The following is a 21,955-nucleotide window of genomic DNA, read 5'->3' as shown; positions in this document are numbered from 1 at the left end:
AAACTTCGAACCACCCTGAGGTCCATCATAAATCTCTTTCCACCCTGCTCTCAAACTTCTTGATTCCGCCATCCTAATTGGCTGACACAACATTCTTAAATGGAGCAGCAGGGCTTCTTATTTCTAGCCAAAACCAAAACACTACCAGCAGGACACACTGTTTTTGCACATGCTGCTAAACTGAAATACCTACAGCATAACAGCAGAAATTCTAACCAGGGCTTTACAACTGTCTTATCTGCTCAGCACCAGTCATGACTGAACCTGGCAGGACTAACAAGTTTTAATCTGATATCTTGGTTCTGGAATTGTTTACATCTAGCTGAAGCATGATGCTTTTCCTGTTTAACAAGCACATACTTTACATAGCAAACACAAAAAAACCTGTGAAATCTGAAAATCCAAAGCAACATGGCCAAAATGCTGGAGGAATTCAGCAAGCCAGGCAGCATCTATGGAAAAGAGTAAACGGTCGACATTTCGGGCCAAGACCCTTCTTCTGGAAAGGGAGAGGAGAAGTCAGAGTAAGAAAGTGGGGGGGGGGCGGGGAGGGGAGAATGAAGTACAGTGTGGCAGGTGATAGGTTAAACCAGGAGAGCGGGAGGGGTGAGGTAAAGAGCTGGGAAGTTGATTCATGAAAGAGATAAGCGGCTGGTGAAGGGGGACAGAAGTCCATGGAAGAAAGGGAAGGGGGAGTGCCTCCTGTACAACGGTGATACCCAGTGTAGACCGGGAGAAAACTTGGCAGAGCACATTCACTCCGCCTACCACAAAAAGCAGTATGACTTAGTGGCCACCCATTTCAACTCTAATTCCCATTCCAACATGTCAGTCAATGGCCTCCTCTACTGCCACAAGGCAACACTCAGATTGGAGCAGCAGCACCTTATATACCATCTGGGGAGCCTCCAACCTGACGGCATGAACATTGATTTCTTGAATTTCCGGTAATTGCCCCTCCCCACCCCCCTCACCATTCCCTAATTCTATTTCCTTCTCTCACCTTTTCTCCTTAACTGTCCATCATCTCTGTCTGATGCTCCACCCCTTCCCTTTCTTCCATGGCTTTCCAGCCTTTCCTGTCAGATTTCATCATCTCCAGCCCTTTATCTCTTTTGCCAACTTCCCAGCTCTTTACTTCCTCCACCTTCATACTCTGCCTTCTCTTCCTTCCCATTCCTGATGAAGGATCTTGGCCCAAAACATTGACTGTTTTCTCTTTCCCATAGATTGCCTTTTCTGTTGAGTTCCTCCACCATATTTTACATTGTAGCGTCCATAATTGTCCCTCAGATATCCCTGCTACAGCTCCTGGCAAGTTCTGCTACATTTCTTTGTCTTGATGGTGATTTTACAGTGAGAGATATACTGGAATAGCAGGTTGTAGATTATAACAAAATATAATTCTGATAAATTCTAATCAAATTCCAAGGTTGAGGTAAAGAGGTAAAGACTAGCTTTATTTGTCGCGTACTTCAAAGCATGCAGTGAATTGGTTACAACGATAGTGGCTGCATTGTTCATCTTTAGAAATTCAGTGGAGTTTAGAATCATTCCTATAAAACATTGGTAAGGTTGAACTTGGAATATTGAACACAATTCTTGTCACCCCATTACAGGAATAATGTGGAGACTTTGAAGAGGGTGCAGAGGAGGTTTACCAGGATGCCACCTGGATTAGAGGGCATGAGTTACAAGGAAAAGCGGGACAACCCATGTTGTTTACTCTGGAGTCAGAAGCTGAGGGGAGAGCTGATAAAAGTTTATAAAATCATGAGAGGCAAGGATAGAACAGACAGAATCTTTCTCCCCAGGATGGGCATGTCAGCTACGTGCAGTGAAGTTGAGAGGGGATGGGAAAGTTTAACAGAGATGTGAAAAGCAATTTTATCTTTTGACACAGAGAATATTAGGTGACTGGAACTGACTCCCAGGTGGAGTGGTGGAAGCAGATATGATAGTGGTGTTCAAGAGGCTGTTAGACCCATGAATATGGAGAGATAGGGATCCTGTACAGGCAGAGGATAATTAGTTTAATTCAGCATCCGTTTACCACAGACCTTGTAGGCTGAAGGGTCTGTTCCTGTGCTGTACTGTTCTATAGCAAATGTTCCTTGATCAGATAACTTACTTTTTTGCTTACCTGTTTCAGAACTAGCTGTTTCTGTTATTAATACATCAGTGTAATTTAGGTGCAATTTTTCAATCTAACCTGATTCTAAATCACAAAGTGGTCTCACTTTGTTCCACCTATCCCTCACCCACCTTCTCTACAACTGAAAATTGTTTTCTTTCTTCTGCAACTGAGGGTCTCAGACCTGAAACATTAGCTTTTACTCTTTCCATAGGAGCAGCCTGACCTCCCAACGATTTCTACAGGTATATTAACAGCAAAGGATAACATTGGTGTTCCTGAAAATCACTGTGGTCATCTATAGATGGAGCCAAAAGAAATGAAGATCTAAAATCAATTTTTTGCATCTAATTTTACTTGGGAGACAAACAAAGATTATACAACTGAGGCAGAAGAGTAATAAGGTCATGAACCATATCCAGATGACAGAGGAAAATGTGCTTACTGTCCTGGGGCAAATTAGGGTGAATAAATCCCCAGGGCCTGACAACATGTCCTGTCAGTCCTTGTGGGAGGCTAGTGTGGAAATTTCAGGGGCTCTGGCAGAGATATTAGCCATGGATGAGGTGCCAAAGGATTGGAAGATAGCTAATGTTGTTCAAGAAAGGCACTTAAGAATAAGCCAGGAAATTATAGTTCAGTGAGCTTGACGTCATTTATCAAGTTATGTTATTTGAATGTATTACAAGGGACAAGATATATAGGTATCTGGAAGAACAGGACTTGATTAGGGGCAGTCAGTAAGGAAATACGTTGTGTCTAACCAAACTTGTTTAACGTTACCACAAGGTAGATGACGGAAAGGTAGTGGACATTGTCTACATTGACTCCAGCAAGGCCTTATAAAAAATCCCACCTGGGAGGTGGACCACAAGTTTAAGTCATTTAACATTCAGAATAGAGTAATCAATTGGATATGACATTGGTTTAGCAGTGGTAGTAGATGATTGTCTCTCTGACTGGAGGCATGTGATTAGTGGTGTGCCTGGAAGATTATTGGTGGGCCTGTTGTTGCTTATCTATTTTAATGATCTAGATGATAATATGGTAAACTGCATCAGCAAATTTGCAGATGATCACCAAGATCGGAGGCATAATGGAAATCAAGGAAGACTTTAAAGCTTGTAGTGTGATCTTGACCATAAGGGAAAATGGGCTGAAAAATGGCAGATGGAAGTGTGAGATATTGAACTTTGGGAGGACAAACAAAAGTAAGACTTACATAATGAATGGTAGGGCTCTGAGATGTGTGGTAAATCCTATGGACCTGGGAAATCAGTTGCATAATTCCTTGAAAGAAATATCACTTAGATGGGTTAGTAAAGAGAGCTTTTAGCACAATGACCATCATAAATGAGGCCATTGAGTACAGGAGTTGGAGTGTTATTTTGAAGTTGTACAAGACATTATTGAGCCAAATTGAGAGTATTGTGTGCAGTTTTGGATCACACCTACAAGAAAAGTATAAATAAGCTTGAAGGAGTGCAGAGAAAATTAACAAGGATGTTGCTAGGACAGAAAAGGTTGAATAGGTTAGGACTTTAATTTCCTGGAGCGCTGGAGAAGAGGAGAGATCTTATAGAGGTATACAAAATTATGAGAAAACCGCTACAGAGAATGTTGTACAGATAGACAAGGTGCAAAGTCATAAGATGGTCTGGAAGTCTGCCTGTGGAGCACAAGTTCTGAGTGCTGAATTCTTCGAGTTTTATTTTATATAGATTGGCTTAAGCTGCGTGGACTGCCTGGAGCAGAGGTTCCCAACCTTTTTTATGCTATGGACCAATACTATTAAGGAAGGCATCTGTGGACCCCAGGTTGGGAACCCCTGGTCGAGATCAAAACTGGGGAGAATAGTACGTGGCAATCTTAGGTTAAGATGAGTTCTGGAGGACCAAACAGGTTGGGCAATATGTAGAATCTGCCTGTTGCTGTTAGGCCTTCACACCGTTTCAGTGATTTTCTCCCCATTATTTCTACACAAACTCACTTGACAATCCCATTCTTTCACTAGTATTCCCTGTATCCCGTTCTCCTAAATTCCCATCTTCTCCCCCGGATTCTACCATTTCCCCATACAATGGGGCATTAGAGAATGGACAATTAATCTACAATATCCTTAATAAAATGGAGAGGAAATGAGTTCTGCTATTTATACATATGCAGGATTTGTCAATTTAATAACATTCATATGCGGAGTGTCCACAAGTCAGGTATTCCAAATCTGGGGACACCAATGCAGAGAGAATTAAATTAGTTTACAATGATTCCAAACTATCAGCTCAGTGCGGGAGGCTACTTAAAGGATTTGATTCAGAAACTGATTGAAGTCTCTTGTATTGATTCTTGTACAACGATACATTATCAATTAATATAATATGTTAAACATAAAATAATCTGCAGATGCTGGGGTCAAAGCAACACTTACAAAAAGCTGGAGGAACTCAGCAGGTCGGGCAGCATCCGTGGAAAAGATTGGTCGACGTTTTGGGCTGGATTCTGACGAAGGGTTCCGGCCCGAAACGTCGACCGATCGTGCTGAGTTACTCCAGCTTTTTGTAAGTGTTAATATAATATGTTTCTGGTTAACTTGAACAATAACCCTTTTTTTTTCTGCCTATGATAAAATCAGGATTATCTTGTCTGTAGACTCTCCACCTCCAAGAACAGCACTATTGAGGGAGAAGCTTCCTGTAGGAAGAGGTCTCCTCTTGGAATTGAAAGGGGTGGGGGTAGGGGAAGGGTTGGTACAGGAACATTTAAAGACAGACAGTTTTCAAGGAACACAGCCTGTCCGTAATGCATGGGTTACTCAGAGTCACTCTTTAAGAATGGCACTCATTCATTCAAGGCAAAAGGGACATTTTTTTTCTTGAAGATTATGAGTGTTGAAGATCCTTCCCAAAGGAAGAAGTTTTAGAATATTTTTAAGGCTATTGTATATGGATTTTTGATAAGCTATGGATGAAGGTTTAAGATTGAATGGAGGTGAAGCTTTCGTCAGATCAGCCATGATCTTAGTAAATGCTGGAGCAAATACAACGGGCTCAGTGGTCTATGCCTGTTCCTAAACTACATGTTCATCGGGGGGGGGGCGGGGAGAGAGAGAGAGATTTGCTTTATTTGTCATCTGTACTGTACATAAGACCTGGCTGGTGGCATAGTGGCATCAGTGCCAGACTTCAGAACGGAAGGTCCTGAGTTTGAATCCAGCCGGCTCCCCTGCACGCTTTTCATCTGTGCTGGGGTACGAGCTAGTGATCTCTTTGGAAATTCACCCAGCAGAAGGCAATGGCAAACCACTGCTGTAACCTACCTCGTACGCGGTTCCCCACTACGTCAGAGAGGCATGGAGGGAAATAGTCCGCTAACCGGAGGAACTCTGGATGCGATGTACCTTTCCTTTTACTGTACATAAAAACATCGACAACCAACACAGTCTGAGAATATGCTTGGAGGGGAAGGGGGGTCAAAGTCTGCAAGTATCCCCATGCTTCTAGTACCAACATAACACGCTCACAACTGACTCACCCTAACCAGAACGAGCACCCAGAAGAAATCTGTGTGATCACAGGGAGAATGTGCAAACTCTCTGTAGTGGTGGGAATTGAATCCTAATCGCTGGCACTGTAAAGTGTTACACTAACTACAAAGCTACCATGCGGCTTCCCAGCAGACTGATTAAAATCCAGGCCCGACCTCTTATGGGGTACCTGTGGGATGAATTGAGGCTTCTACAAATAAATGGAAGCAAAAGATTCCAGCTGAAAGGGGAAAACAAAGGAAATTAATACTATAAAGAATAAATGTTATAACCTTAAACAAAAATGTACAGAGAGTCTGACTTAAGAGCTATTCCCCATTACTTGAAGTCAAATTGCAGCATAGGTAATATGGGGTATCAAGAAATTGAAGTTCACACTCTGCAGCTCTAATCAGTCTGGCTAAAATTACATCTGTAATTTTGTCAGGGGGGTAGGGTATGTAGATAAATCAATTATAAAACTTAAGGTTTTTCCATTTTCCAAATGCTCCTTTTCCCCTAACATTGCATTTCTAATGAATTAAACATGCAATTATGTGAAGGTTCAAAAATAAAATACTCCAGATACTGGAAATCTTAAATAAAAGCAGAAAATGCTGGAAATGTTCTGTCCATTAGGCAGTGGCTATGAAGCAAGTAGCAGTTAGCAGCAAGGATATTACTCATTTTCTGGGAATTCTACATCAGGAGTTTCCAATCTTTATTACATCGTGGACCCCTGTTCTAGATGGTGCACCAGGAAATCTGGGACTCCAGTATAGATGCAGAAGTCACAATCTGGTTAGTGGAGGAGCTTGTTGAGATTCATCAGTGTGCATGCTAGCTTCTGATTGGAATCTGGCACAGTATGTAAGCCCCATGGTTTCAGTGAGAAAAGAGCAGAAGAATAGGATAAGTTATTAATTTTGGGCTTTGGTTTAATATTTTCAATTGTTTGTGTGTATTCTTTTTTGTTATTTAATTTTCATGGTTATAAATCTTTGAATATCAAAAAGCATTGAAAAATTAGGGAAATCAAAAGACTAAAAATTCTAATAAGAATAAAAACAAAAAAATGCTGGAGACACTCAGAAGGTCAGGCAGTTTCTGCGGAAAGAGAAATAGAGAATATTTTCAGTTCAGGCAGTTCTCATGAGTTCTGTTTTTGCTTCGAGAGACGTAAAGCAGGCGGCAGACAAGGTCCAGGGTTTAGCTAAAGATCAAAGATTTGAAGATGAATTGTAAGTCTACTGCAAGGGTGTTTTGTGATACTGAAGCTCATTGCAACTCAGTAAGTAGTGGTTCACCTCAAGGACTAGCTTGCCTGGCTTATGGACAACCCGTGTGATGAGTACCCTACTCAGCAATATCTAGGCCCAGTGTATCAGGTTGGTGCATTTGGGAAGGTCATTAAACCAACACATTTACTTCATAAATCACTTTTGTTTTAAAGAAATAATAGAATGGTGCTTTACTTGTCCCTTTTTCTTTTTATAGCAGAGGAATGTTTCGTGGACTATAAGAGTGTACTTCCTATCATCTTTGGAGTAGCTCTTGCTGTGCTGATCATTATTACAGTCGTCGTGTATTTGCTCAGTCGACGGACCCGAGCTGCAGGCTATCAACGAATCTGAGGAGAGAAATGACGTTTTGTTCTGAAGATGCTTTTTGGTTTACTTTGCCTCTCATTAATATAGATGGTGTGCGTCTTGGCCAAAAAACAAATTTTCACCCAATTCAGTGCACCTGGAGATTGCCATAGATGTGCATATAGAAATATTGGTGGAGGACTGGAGTTCCATTTCAAGCTGGGATTTTCGGCTGTTGTACTTTATACTTTCTGCATTTCTATTTTTAGAAATGAGTAGTAATTAATATCATGTAGCTTAATGCCTTTGTCGTAACAGTCTTTCTCTGTTTGAAACCAATTTTATTAATATGCATTTTGAACACTTTCATTTACTATTTGCTAAAATGTTTAAAAAAATTAATAACTGATCACACTGTCTTATGTTTCAATACAAAATTCCTTTTAGATAAATGCATTGTAAATAATATTTAATCCTGATCTATCAGAAATGTCAAACTCCAGTAATTATTTTATGCATTTTGAAATGGCCTTGTTTCAGTCAGCTTGCCGCTGTTTGTTGTTTAAAATTTTAGCTTGTTCATGTTCCGGAATTGCTTGAATGTAGAATCTGGAAAACAATCTCAAATTTAGAAAAATAAATTTTTAAAAAATAAGCAGCAAGTCAGCCTTCAACTATGAGGGATAGAATCTCTAATTCTGCCTCTTGAACATCCCTTTTACTCATTTCACCACTGGCAACCAGGCCCTCTGCTGCCAAAGCATGGGGATGGGGGGAGGGCACTTGCCCACAGCGCCTCAATTCCTCAAGCTTTCATCTGGCCCCCTGATGATGGATGCCCAAGCAGACTGAAACTTGGAGCAAGGTGTCACTTACCTTCTGGACCTCATTCCGTGCCTTGCAGCCTAATCTTCAGTTAGGCTGGTCTCAAAACAACATTTGGCAATAAAAATACTGACACAGAAAAATAAATATCTGAGGCTGTGAGGAACTGTTAAGTGGCACCTCACCGCCAAGCTAACAACCTTCATCCAAAAGAGGCTGCAGAGTCTCCTCAACAACTGGACTACCCTAATACCTGTTGTAATTGGCAATAATGAAGCCTGGCTTCTCTGTCCAAAAGGACCACGTTTCGTTCACTCATAATAACTGGGAACCTCTTAATTAACTGGAAACACAAGTGTCCTTGGTTTGGAAAGTCTACCCCATGGAGGATGGAGGGTAAGTAACAGGTCCGTGGGTATATGATGTCCACAGAAAAACTAACCTACAGACAAGATAGAGGTTGGGAACAATGTAAGAGGTCTGGGCTGTCTATGACCTAAAGTCTTATTCTGCTGAGGTCCAAGAGTGAGATTACCTCATAAAAGACACTGAGATGGTCAAATACATGAGAAACTCAGCAAGTCCAGGAAGCCAAAACATTGACTCTGTATTCCCTTCTATTGATGCTGCCTGACTTGATGAGTTTGCCCAGCATTTTGTGAGTGCTACTGCAGGAGGTGTGGGTAAAACTTTGATAAACTAGAGAAGGATTCTGCACTTGGGAGCTCCTCGTCTTCAACCCACAGCAAAATATCTAGTCCAGTCACTGCCACCCCAGACTGACAAGTCATCAGAGAAGTTGATGACAACCAAAAGACAACAAGGACTCTAGACCAGAAAATCTTGCATGTTATAGAACTGGGGGAAAAAACACGGATGTCAGGCACCAATTTACAATTTGATCTCAAGTCTACGAGGAGGTAGACATGTTAAGAGACTCGAATCCCGAGGATTTTCAGAAAAAGGTGACAAATCTCATCATGGCGACTACTGAGGGATCACCCTACTAACATTCAAAGGGGAAATCATTGCCAAGGTCCTCCTCTTGATGGCAAAAGTGATGTTCCCCAAATCTTTGTGTTTGATTATGGAATAGCTTTTCAATTCCGTTGGCTGCAGAAACTCATTTCCATCTGCTACACAATGAGATGCAAGCCATGATTTAACGGAAGAAGAATCTTAAATGCTGCCTGGTATCAAATATGGCTGCATCATCTCCGAATATTGCTTTCTATCTTTCTCATCCATTCCACTGCTGGAGTGGAGTTAATCTACAGGACAAAAAGGGAAATTGTTTAACCGTTTCACCCAAGAGGCCACAAAACTACATTGGAAGTATATCATCCTTGATCCCCAGGAACTGCCTAATATGAATTAGATGAGTATTAGCAGTCTGGGTTGAGTTGCCTTCTGTTTATTACCTGTCTTTGGCCTCACTGCTTCCCGTTTACTGTCTTAACTGCTCAGCACTAATCAACACAATGTGACAGGACAATGGAGTTTTAATCTGATATCTTGGTTTTGGAATTGTTTAGATCTAACTGAAGCATGATGCTTTTCCTGTTTTAGCAAGCACATATTTTACATTGTTGCCTCCATAATTGCCCCTCAGATGTGCCTGGCAAGTTCTGCTACATTTCTTGGTTGTTTGCCTTGATGGTAATTTTACAGTGAGAGACGCTGGAACAGCAGATTGTAGATTGTGATAATATCATTCTGATTTTAAAAAAACATCAAGAAATTCCAAGATTGCGTTAAAAGGTAAAGACTAGCTTTATTTGTCGTGTACATCAAAGCATACAGTGAAGTAGTTACAAAGATAGTGGCTGCATTGTTCATCTTTAGAAATTCAATGGAGTTTAGAATCATTCCTATAAAACATTGGTAAGGTCAAACTTGGAATATTGTGCACAATTCTTGTCACCCCATTACAGGAATAATGTGGAGGCTTTGAAGAGGGTGCAGAGGAGGTTTACCAGGATGCCATCTGGATTAGAGATAATGAGTTATAAGGAAAAGCTGGACAAACTTGGGTTGTTTACTCTGGAATGTCAGAAACTGAGGGGAGAGCTGGTAAAAGTTTATAAAATCATGACAGGCATGGATAGAATAGACAGTCAGAATCTTTCTCCCCAGGATGGGCATGTCAGGTACTAGGGTACATGCACTGAATTTGAGAGGGGATGGGGAAGTTTATTGGAGATGTGAGTAGCAATTTTATTTTTTGACAGAGAATATTAGAACTGGCTTCCTGGTGGAATGGTGGTAGCAGGTATGATAGCAGTGTTCAAGAAACTCTTAGACCCATGAATATGGAGAGAGATGGATCCTGAACAGGCAGAGGATAATTAGTCTAATTCAGCATCACGTTTACCACAGACCTTGTAGGCTGAAGGCTCTGTCCTGTGCTGTACTGTTTTATATCAAATGTTCTTTGATCAGATAATTTGACACTTCCTACCCTATCTGTGTCAGGACTAGCTGTTTCTGTTATTAATATATCAGTGTAATTTAGGCTCAATTTTTCATTCTAACCTGATTCTAAATCACAAAGTGGTCTCACTTTGTACCAGCTATCCCTCACCCACCTTCTCTATAACTGAAAATTGATTTCTCTCTTCCCCACCTGAGGGTCTCAGACCTGAAACATTAGCTCTTTCTCTTTCCATAGGAGCAGCCTGACCTCCCAACAATTTCTATCAGTAGATTAACAGCAAATGACAAAATTAATCTTCTTAAAGATTACCGCTGGATGGAGCCAAAAGAAATGGAGATCTAAGGTCAATTTTTTGTATCTGTTCTTACTTGGAGGGACAAAAACAAAGATTATACAACTGAGGCAAAAGAGTAATGAGGTCATTACTCTTTCTAGATAACAGCAGAAAAGGTGCTCGCTGTCTAGAGACAAATTGGGGTGTTGCCAGGGTCTGACAACATGTCCTGTCAGTCCTTGTGGGAGGCTAGTGTGGAAATTGCAGGGGCTGTGGCAGAGATATTAGCCATGGATGAAGTGCTGGAGGACTGGAGGCTAGCTAATGTTATTCCACCATTCAGGAAAGGCTCTAAACCAAGAAGTTATAGGTCAGTGAGCTTGACATCGGTCATGGATAAATTATTGAAAGGCATTCCAAAGGACAAGATAGACAGGGCCTGATTAGGGGATGTCAGTGTTAGAATAATTTTTAGGTTTAGCACATATAGCAAATAATTTTAGCCACCACCTTTCAAATCTAAATATAGATTATAGATTACATTAAAAATGTAGCTCTGAACAAGAGATTCCTAAAAGCTGTGAATCACAGACCAGACAATGCTGATTAAAATTAACCTAGAAGTCTGTGGTGTGGGTGCGAATCAGGAGGTGTGAAGCTTGTGTGTTGTTTCGAAGAAAGCATTGTGGGTGCATTGTAAATATGGAATTGTCCCTTGATGTCATGCACATAAATGTCAGGTAGCATTGGGCCAGCTAAATCTTTACCCTCAAAAGGGTCTCAATATGATGCCTGCTGTATTTTGATTTATCAAATAAAGAGGCTGCTTCAATTCTACCAGTACTTTTCTCCAGTGATTACATTCACACAATTGGCATCAGAAGTGAGATACCTTCCGACAACCCATCATGTGGCCAGCAATTTCAGCAGTCTAAGTGGGTGAGTATTTTTAAAATTAGCACTCACACTTGAATCTGTTCAGGTCGGTGGTACATGGGAACGCAAGGTAACACAAACGTGGAGAGCTGAACTGGTAGATATAAAAGTAGCGTACGCATGTCATGTGTGTTTATGTAAGAGACAAAACTCTGTGTTAATTTGGTGAGATGGAGCCACCAGTTGCAAAGGGTGGTTACTGACGGTTCGGGACGCCAGAGTGAAGGCGTATATACTTGTTTGGAGAGTTACATTTTAGCGTATGCGTTTTGCAAGTGAGATGCAAAGGAATATAGCAGGCATCATGAGATTAGATGCATTTAAGTGGCAGAATGCAGAATACATACTCTGCGGTTCTAGGTGCGTACTGTTTAACTTGTATCCGTCATTTATGGTTTGCATTGTGTGGAGACATTTCAGAGAGAAGCTTACCCAGATGTATCTGTCAAGTTGCCACCCACTGAGGTCAGGCAATGTCAGGTTGAGAACCCTGATGATCCAAGCCAGCCCTTGGCTCTGATTATAACTATTTATAAGCCCTTCACCCCCAGGGAGAAATAGAGTGTTTTGTCAGAGTTGCCCTCTCTTAAAGTCGCATGTTGCAATTCGGAATTCTGGTGCAAGCGCAAGGGAGTGGTTGAAATTCACTAGATCTCCCTAATATGTGGGACAGTATTGTCCAGGAGGTGCAGGATGGTACATGAGTAACTACCGAGAATGCCAGCAATGAAGATAGATATCACGCTTTTAAAGAGGAAGTGAGGCAGTGCCTGGGTGGGAGGGGAGAGTGACTGGGGAACAATAATGACAGTGATTCAAGGAGCTGATGAGACAGCCATGGATCATGCAGAACATAAATATTGAGCATATGAGGAGTATTCAGGGTTGGGTAGTCCAGGGAGGGATGACCAAGTCTTCCTGAAAATGATGAAAGAAGGCCTGAGCTCAGCCCACCTGGAAGTTTTAGATTTAGGGATAGTGGTGGGGTCGACCTACTCTGCGATAGTTTCATGGAAATTAGGTGTGCAAGAGAAATCGTAAAGTGGCTATAGTGGGTGCAGCTGCTATGACGTCACAGAGGGTTTGCTTTGTGTGCCAGCAACCAGCACAGCTAGCAAAGGATTGCCAGACCAGGCATAAAACAGTAAAGCAGTTGATATGCTACAGCTGTGGGTTGCTTCAGTCTAAGATCCCCTCGTGTTTTAAGAAGGCACCGATAATCCCAGTGCCGAAGAAGAGCAAGGTGGCATGCCTGAATGACTATCGACCTGTGGCTCTGACATCAATTGCTAAGAAGTGCTTCGAGAGATTGGTTATGGCACACATCAACCACAGCCTACTGGTCAACCTTGACGCTTTGCAATTCGCCTACCGGAGCAACAGGTCAACGGCAGATGCCATCTCTCTGGCCCTACATTCCTCCTTGGAACACCTGGAGAATAAAGACGCATACGTAAGGCTCCTTTTCATTGACTACAGCTCTGCCTTTAATACCATCATTCCAAATAAACTGATTCCTAAGCTCTGGAACCTGGGCCTTAGCACTCAGATCTGCAGCTGGATCTTCAACTTCCTCACAGACAGGACCCAGGCTGTAAAAATAGGGGACAAGCTCTCCTCTACAATCACTCTGAGCACCGGTGCCCCAGAAGGCTGTGTACTCAGCCCCCTGCTGTACTCACTGTACACCCATGATTGTGTAGCCAAGTTTCCATCAAACTCAATATATAAGTTTGCTGGTGACACAACAATTGTAGGCCGTATCTCGGGTAATGATGAGTTTGAGTACAGAGAGGAAATTAAGAACCTGGTGGCATGGTGCAAAGACAATAACCTATCCCTCAATGTCAGCAAGTCGAAGGAATTGGTTGTTGACTTCAGAAGGAGTAGCGGACCGCACGACCCAATTTACATCAGTGGTGCGCAAGTGGAACAGGTCAAAAGCTTTAAGTTCCTAGGGGTCAATATCACAAATGACCTGACTTGGTCCAACCAAGCAGAGTGCACTGCCAAGAAGGTCCACCAGCACCTTTACTTCCTGAGAGAACTAAAGAAATTTGGCCTGTCCCCTAAAACCCTCACGAATTTTTATAGATGCACCGTAGAAAGCATTCTGCTAGGGTGCATCACAACCTGGTATGGAAGTTGTCCTGTCCAAGACCGAAAGAAGCTGCAGAAGATCATGAACACGGCGCAGTACATCACACAAACCAATCTTCCGTCCTTGGACTCACTTTACACCGCACACTGTCGGAGCAGTGCTGCCAGGATAATCAAGGAAACGACCCACCCAGCCAACACACTTTTCATCCTCTTCGCTCCGGGAGAAGGCTCGTAGGGCCAGATTTGGGAACAGCTTCTTTCCAACTGTGATAAGACTGCTGAACGGATCCTGACCCGGATCTCGGCCGTACCCTGCAAATATCCGGACCTGCCTCTCGGTTTTTTTGCATTACCTTACTTTCCATTTTTCTATTTTCTATTTATGATTTATAATTTATATTTTTAATATTTACTAATTTTTACTATTTTAATATTTAATATTTGTAATCCAGGGAGTGGGAAGCACAGAATCAAATATCACTGTGATGATTGTACGTTCTAGTATCAATTGTTTGGCAACAATAAAGTATAAAGTAAGTATCAGAACATGGTTGGAGGCAGTGTCCAATAAAAAGAAAAGAAAAAGAAATGCAAGTCATGGCAGACACATAATCTCTCACCCCATTAGTCCCTAGTTTGACCAATCTGACTGTCAATCATATCATAGAGCTGGTAAAGATGGCTTTTAGATCAGGAAAAGATGCGGCGCTGGCGCTGGTGACCTACGGATGTACACCTGTATAGGTATATCAATGACACAAACACGAGGAATTCTGCAGATGCTGGAAATTCAAGCAACACACATCAAAGTTGCTGGTGAATGCAGCAGGCCAGGCAGCATCTCCAGGAAGAGGTACGGTCGACGTTTCGGGCCGAGACCCTTCGTCAGGACTAACTGAAGGAAGAGCTAGTAAGAGATTTGAAAGGGGGAGGGGGAGATCCAAAATGATAGGAGAAGACAGAAGGGGGAGTAATGGAGCCAAGAGCTGGACAGGTGATTGGCAAAAGGGATATGAGAGGATCATGGGACAGGAGGCCAAGGAAAAAAACCCAGAGGATGGGCAAGGGGTATAGTCAGAGGGACAGAGGGAGAAAAAGGAGAGAGAGAGAAAGAATGTATATATACAAGTCAATAACAGATGGGGTACGAGGGGAAGGTGGGGCATTAGCAGAAGTTAGAGAAGTCAATGTTCATGTGATCAGGCTGGAGGCTACCCAGACGGAATATAAGGTGTTGTTCCTCCAACCTGAGTGTAGCTTCATCTTTACAGTAGAAGAGGCCGTGGATAGAAATCTCAGAATGGGAATGGGATGTGGAATTAAAATATGTGCCACTGGGAGATCCTTCTTTCTCTGGCAGACAGAGCGTAGGTGTTCAACGAAATGATCTCCCAGTCTGCATCGGGTCTCACCAATATATAGAAGGCCACATCAGGAGCACCAGACGCAGTATATCACCCCAGCTGACTCAGGTGAAATGTTGTCTCACCTGGAAGGACTGTCTGGGCCCTGAATGGTGGTAAGGCAGGAAGCGTAAGGGCAAGTGTAGCATTCTGATATGTCTATCCATGGCCTCCTCTACTGTCAAGATGAAGCCACACTCAGGTTGGAGGAACAACACCTTATATTCCGTCTGGATAGCCTCCCACCTGATGGCATAAACATTGACTTCTCAAACTTATGCTAATGCCCCACCTCCCCCTCGTACCCCATCCATTATTTATTTATCTACACACATTCTTTCTCTCTCTCTCTCTCCTTTTTCTCCCCCTGTCCCTCTGACTATACCCCTTGCCCATCCTCTGGGTTTTTTCCCCCCTCCCCCTTTTCTTTCTCCCTAAGCCTCCTGTTCCATGATCCTCTCATATCCCTTTTGCCAATTAACTATCCAGCTCTTAGGTCCATCCCTCCCCCTCCTGTCTTCTCCTATCATTTTGGATCTCTCCCTTCCTTTCCCACTTTCAAATCTCTTACTAGCTCTTCTTTCAGTTAGTCCTGATGAAGGGTCTCAGCCCGAAACGTCGACTATACCTCTTCCTATAGATGCTGCCTGACCTGCTGCGTTCAGCAGCAACTTTGATGAGCATTGTGTGGGAGCTGGCAATGCAATACGTTAGTGAACATGGGCATCGGTTTTGATAGCTGACCTGCCCTTGCCAACATCCAGATAGGCTATTTATGTTACAGGTGTAACAGGAAAAACAGTGAAAGCAGAAAGTAACGAGTTGCAGATATTTGAAATTGGTGGGACGCAGCTTCCAGTGTACTTCTGGGTCTGTCCAAATAATGAGAGTACTATCCTTGCAATAGCCATTCTAAGGGAAGCAGGGGCCATTATCGATTCAGGAAAGGGAGAAATAATATGGACAAGCCAGGAGCAGTGAACACGTTCAACCTACAGAGTACAGAACGTAGTCAGCATAGCTGCAGCTGCTCTGATTATTAGAGACTGGAGCCGGGACGGTGTCTGTGGGTTACTTTGTCAGCAATTCCCAGCAGTGTGGGCCAGACGCAAGCAAGATGGTGATCGAGTAAAGATAAAGCCAATTAAAATAGACCCCAATAGGCAGTGCCTCATAAGTACTGATACCCTGACAGCTGCCCACAGGACAGTAACAATAGTTAGGGACACAAATGATCCCACGAGCACCATCCACAACAGAGGGGGAGGCACACGAGTGTCAAAAGGAAATACAGCTGGAGGAAGATATCAGTGTGAAGGAGATTTCTCTGGAAGGGGAAGCAGAGGAAATTTTTAGAGCTGGGTCTTTGAGGTACATAGACAGGAAGCCACGGACTGGGTGGGCCGTGATGAAGGAAACAGCTGAAGAATTAGTTTCAGGACCACTGACAGCGGGTTGATCAGCTCAGGGGGCAGAACTGTGGCACTGATAGAAGCACTGTGCAACAGTAAAGGCAGACGAGCAAATGAATATACAGACAGCCGGTATGCCTTCGGGGTGGTGCACGACTATCTGATACCATGGGAGCGACAAGGATTTGAAACCTCAACAGGGCCAGGTATTGAGCACAGGCATGTAATACAAGAACTGCTGGAAGCAGTGAGTCTGCCAGCAGAGGCGGCAGTGATTAAAGTAAAAGCTCACCAGAAAGGGGAGAGTACAGAGCAGAAGGGAAACGAGTGGGCAGGCATCAGTGCAAAGAAGGCAGCAGAGGTACGGGAAGCAATTGAAATTGCGAGTGTGCAGGAAGAAACGACTGAAGCCAGTTTAGTGGAACTATATGAAGAGGTGGAGGCAGAAGAGAAGGAAAAGTGGAGGAGAGAGGGAACAAAGGAGGGCCAGGTGGGAGCTGGACACACGGGGAGGAAGGAGTCGCAGTGGCCCCACCGTGTATTAGAAATACTACTGAGGTCGTATCACGGAGTGATGCCTCCGGGAAGGCAGAGCATGATTGTGTCCCTCCAGCAGGACTGGTGGTGGCTGGGGATGTTGAGAAATTCTACTGCCCTTGTATCATCTGTACCTGACAAACCAGCCACAGCGGAGGAGATCCTGAGTAAACATCCAGATGGACTTCACGGGGCCCTTGCTAAAAAGCAGGAGGAAAAGCTACTCTCTCGTAATCATGGATCACTTCACCCGGTGGGTAGAGGCTTTCCCAACAAGGGACTGCACCACCAGCAGGAGTGGTAGGAAAGATGAACTGAACAATCAGAAATGCCTTAGCCAAAGCTATAGCTGAGACAGGAAAGACATGAGTTGATGCATTACCAGGAATCCTGATGGGATTGCAAACAATCTCAAGCTGCACACTGGGTCTCAGCCCTTATGGATTATTGGTGGAACAACCAATGCAACTCCCTTACGGGGTAATTATGGGTTGTAATTACAGGGCTTACAGGGATAGAATGACATAGTACGTGAAAGACCTTTGTAACCAACCTAAAGTGTTGAAGGACTGAGCAAAACAACAGAAGCACATTGCTGATCGGAGGGAGCCGGAGGGAAAGGAGATGGCCTCCCACAGCCGGGTGACCAAGTCACAGTGAGGGTGCTATCTGAAAGGGCAAGGATTGCTCCCAGATGAATAGGACCGCAGATGGCAACTTCTAACAAGTGACATTTGTGTCTGTGTGCAGACTTGGCAAGGCAGCCAAGTGGAAACCATGCAGCTCACCTTCTTGTTGCTGCTGCAGACAGAACGTGGGATCAAGTGTACCCAGTAACCAAGTATAGAGAACCTAAGAGATGAACACCAGCTGGCCACACCAAACCTGACCACAGCTGATGAAAACACACCCACAACAAACTCGAAGGCAGAAGACATCAAGAGCATGAGAGAAACCTGTGAATAGCATGCTGCAGTGTAATGGTAACAGAAAAGATATTGGGGAAAATAGATGGGGAGGGGTTTAAGTTAGAGAGAGCAGGTTCCACAACTTCAATAGCATAGCGGACTGAAAAAGATTGCACACGGCATCTGCAGAGTCACCCCCAAGCCTGAGTGGGGAGTGAATACAAATGAGCTGGGGCCTTTCAGCGGTGGGGGCCAGTGATCGACTGGACAGTTTGGACAGGGTGCCAATGGGAGATGTCCTTGCAGTCATTCACATAGAGACCACCCCAGCTCCTTCCTGTGGGTTGATGAGAGGGCCTGTGAGCCTGATACATTTACCTTGCTGGTGCCCCTGGAAAGAGAGTTTTAGCTACGAGAGAATGAAGGGGTGAAGACAAGGAATGTGATTAAACTGCAATTGGCCAGCAGAGGAAGAGAACAGCTAATCAAATGAAGCTGCATTTCTAAAGACTGTTGTTCAAACTTCTGGAGCAATCACTCTGGTTAGCATTTTGTAGACAGTCATTAGGAATGATAGGGTAGATGTAGATGCACATAGAGTAATTGGGAGGATTCTGAAGCAGGGAATTTCTGCTGCCCTATTTGAGTACATTCTGCTTAAGGTTGGCCTTTCCTGGTACAGGATGCCTGCTGTATCTTGTTTTGTCAAATAAATAGGCTGCTTTACATCTAACAGTACTTTTCTCCAGTGACTTCATTCACACAACAGTCAGTAAGGCCATACATTGGGTCAAACCAAACTTTTTTACAAAGAGGTTACCAATTATGTGGATGAAGGAAGGTGGGTGGATATTGTCTACATGGGTTCTTGTTTAAGCCATTTAGCATTCAGGATGAAGTAATCAATTGGATATGACACTGGTTATCTCTGAATGGAGACGTGAATGACCAGTGGTTGCTGCTGAGATTGGTGCTGGGGCCGCTATTGCTTATCATCTAAAATTAATAATTTAGATGTTAATATGGTAAACTATGGTAACCAAGATTGGAGGTATAATGGAAAACAAGGAAGACTATTAAAGCTTGCAGTGTGATCTTGACCATAAGGGAAAATAGGCTGAAAGATGGAAGTGTCCATTGTTGAACTTTAGGAGGACAAACTAAGGTAAGACTTACATAGTGAATGGTAGGGCTCCAAGATGTGTGGCAAAAACCTATGGACCTGGGAAATCAGATCCACAATTCCTCGAAAGTGGAATCATTTAGATAGGTCAGAAAACAGCTTTTAGCACAATGACCTTCATAAATGAGGCCATTCAGTACAGGAGTTGGGGTGTTATTTTGAAGTCGTACAAGACATTATTGAGCCAAACAGAGTATTGTGTGCAGTTCTGGCCACACCTACAGGAAAGGTATGAATAAGCCTGAAAGAGTGCGGAGAAAATTAACAAGGCTGTTGCCAGGACTTGAGGGCCTGAGTTATAGGGAAAAGTTGAATAGGTTAGCACTTTATTCCCTGGATCACTGGACAATGAGGGAAGATCTAATAGAGATATACAAAATTAAGTTGTTAAGATAGGGTGAATGCATGCAGGCTTTTTCTCCTCAAGTTGGGTGAGACTACAACTAGGGTGAATGGTGAAAAATTGAAGGGAAATCTGGGGTAAACCTCTTCACTCAGAAGATGCCACAAGTCTGGAATGAGCTGCCAAAAGAAGTCATAGATGGGGGTTCAATTGTAAGCTTGGGTAGGTACATGGATGAGAGGTGTTTGGATGGATATGGTCCAGGTGCAAGTAGATGGGACTAAACAAATTGGATTGGAATGGACTAGAGGGGCCAAAGGGCCTGTTTCTGTTCTGTTGTGTTGTGCTCTATGACTCCATACATCCAAGATTTTGCTTTTGTCATAAAAGTTTCTGCTTGACAACTTCTGGTCAGATTTGGGCACTACCACCATATATGCCCAGCTGTCCCTCATGGAGGTCATCATGTCCTGTACAATTTTCACTTAAGATTTTTCTTATGAATGCTGTTGTGTGCCTGTGATGCTGCTACAATCAGCTTTTACATAGACCAGTAGAGCACAGGACAGGTCCTTCGGTCCAATATTGTGCCGAACCAAATAAATTAATTAAAAAGGATCTACTGTATATGTGGATGGATGGGGTGTCAGGGAGGGGTAGCACTCTAGTGGGGGTAACATATCGCGTCCTTTTCAAGGCGGTTAGTCCACCTTTGGTCCCCACCTGGCACTCAGTTCTCACCTGTGGCTCCCCGTAGCTGTTTGCATGCGACAGCGGCCACACCCCGGGCAACGGCTTCGACAAGCCGGCTAAACCAGGTGAGGGTAGCTGACGGGTCTCAAACCCTCGGTGAGATAGGGAGTTGTCTATCCCAGCATGCGAAGACAGACTCCGGCGGATTGAGCGGACGAGACCAATGGAAGGTCCAACGGTCACGGTCAAGAAGGCGGTCTCTGCAAGCGTCGTGGAACGTGTAGAGCAAGATGAGACACAGAAGACGTCCTGGTCATCCACTGCGCCTAGTCCCATCTCCAGCCGTCTAGACTCTGTCTTGCCACTGGATCCAGATGGGAATTGGGAAGAGAGAGTGAGGCTGACGCTGCGCAACTCCCCCTCACTTAAATCCAAATCACGCGCTAGTCTCAACACCATCAATAATGGTGTCGAGGTCCTCATCGACGTCAACGATGGACGAACAACAACAACAAGTGCATATATGACATATAATTCTTCTCCGGCTTCTAGGTTTCGATTTTAGCCGCCGTTTTCATGACAAACTCCCCCATCTTCATCAGGGATGATGTCTGGGCACGTCTAGTCCGGTGGTATTTATACACGCAACTCCCGTCGTCCGTTCCTCCTGATTGCTTATTCTCAGTCAGTGAGATTTCCACTGTCCGAAGTTGCTTAAAATCATATTCCAGTTCTTGATTAGAGCGAGACCTTAATCTTTGTTAAAATTCTTATTCTCTAGTCTTAGGGAGTATATACATCATCGGACTAGACGTGCCTAGGCATCATCCCTGATGAAGACGGCAGACTTCTCATCGAAATATGTTAAAATCGAACCTGTACCTGGCTAGAAGCCTGAGAAGAATATATACGTCAAAAAATTAATAATCAAATGGTAAACTAACCCCTCATACCAACACAATGTCTATATCCTCATATTCGTATGACTATATAAACGTCTCTTGTATCGGTCTCTACCACCACTCCGGGCACCCTCCACTCGGTGTAAAGTACCTGCCCCTCACATCGCCTTTGAAACTATTCCCTCTCACCTTAAATACCTGCCCTCTGGTATTAGACATTTCAACCACTCTTTCCACTTAAGCATACAATAAACTCGACGTATTCTTCCCGACCGCGGAGTCACCTCTGCCGTTCGAACTGAAGGTCACGTTACTCGCAGAGTCAAACCAGGCGGGCATTAGGACCTTTAGGCGAGCCCCTCCAAATTCGATTGGCTGCATGGTTTCTACTGTTGGAAAGCGATTGGCTCGTTCCCAGGGACCGCGCTACGGGTCGGCTAGAGGGACGAGAAGACTGTCGGGAATTTTGAGCGTGAAAAAGCACAAACTCGTACATCTATTTTTCGGTTTCAGATAATAATCAACTCCTGATGAGCACAGCATCATAACCACGGAGCAATTTGGTTTCAGATATCTTTAATTTGGAATTGCAATAGGAGGTCCTTTTCTCTTTGTCCCTCCCTATCAAGTTTCAAGCATGGCGGCGGTGCTGGTGAATAAGCTAATGCTGCGCTGGCTGAGGTGGAACCTGAAAAAGTGAGTGTCCGGGGCTCTCGGTCAGCGGAGTTGGCAGAGGCTCCAGGTGCAATATGA

The 21,955-nt window shown here is 43.6% G+C and overlaps 2 protein-coding genes across 2 annotated transcripts in view; both read left to right on the top strand.

Moving 5' to 3' along the window:
• Positions 1–7,810, top strand: part of lamp3 (lysosomal associated membrane protein 3) — a 42,065-nt gene extending 34,255 nt beyond the window's left edge. The window contains exon 6 of the mRNA XM_063045670.1: positions 7,155–7,810. Within this exon, the coding sequence (XP_062901740.1) occupies positions 7,155–7,291 (137 nt within the window). The 3' untranslated portion in view covers positions 7,292–7,810. The remainder of the gene's footprint in view (positions 1–7,154) is intronic.
• A 13,828-nt stretch (positions 7,811–21,638) lies between these two features.
• The window catches only part of mccc1 (methylcrotonyl-CoA carboxylase subunit), an 80,394-nt gene continuing 80,077 nt past the window's right edge, over positions 21,639–21,955 (top strand). The window contains exon 1 of the mRNA XM_063045668.1: positions 21,639–21,898. Coding sequence (XP_062901738.1) covers positions 21,840–21,898 — 59 coding nt within the window. The 5' untranslated portion in view covers positions 21,639–21,839. The remainder of the gene's footprint in view (positions 21,899–21,955) is intronic.

The sequence above is a fragment of the Mobula hypostoma genome, chromosome 4, assembly GCF_963921235.1.
Source record: "Mobula hypostoma chromosome 4, sMobHyp1.1, whole genome shotgun sequence".
In the NCBI taxonomy this organism is placed as follows: domain Eukaryota; kingdom Metazoa; phylum Chordata; class Chondrichthyes; order Myliobatiformes; family Myliobatidae; genus Mobula; species Mobula hypostoma.
This window is presented reverse-complemented; position numbering and strand designations above follow the sequence as displayed.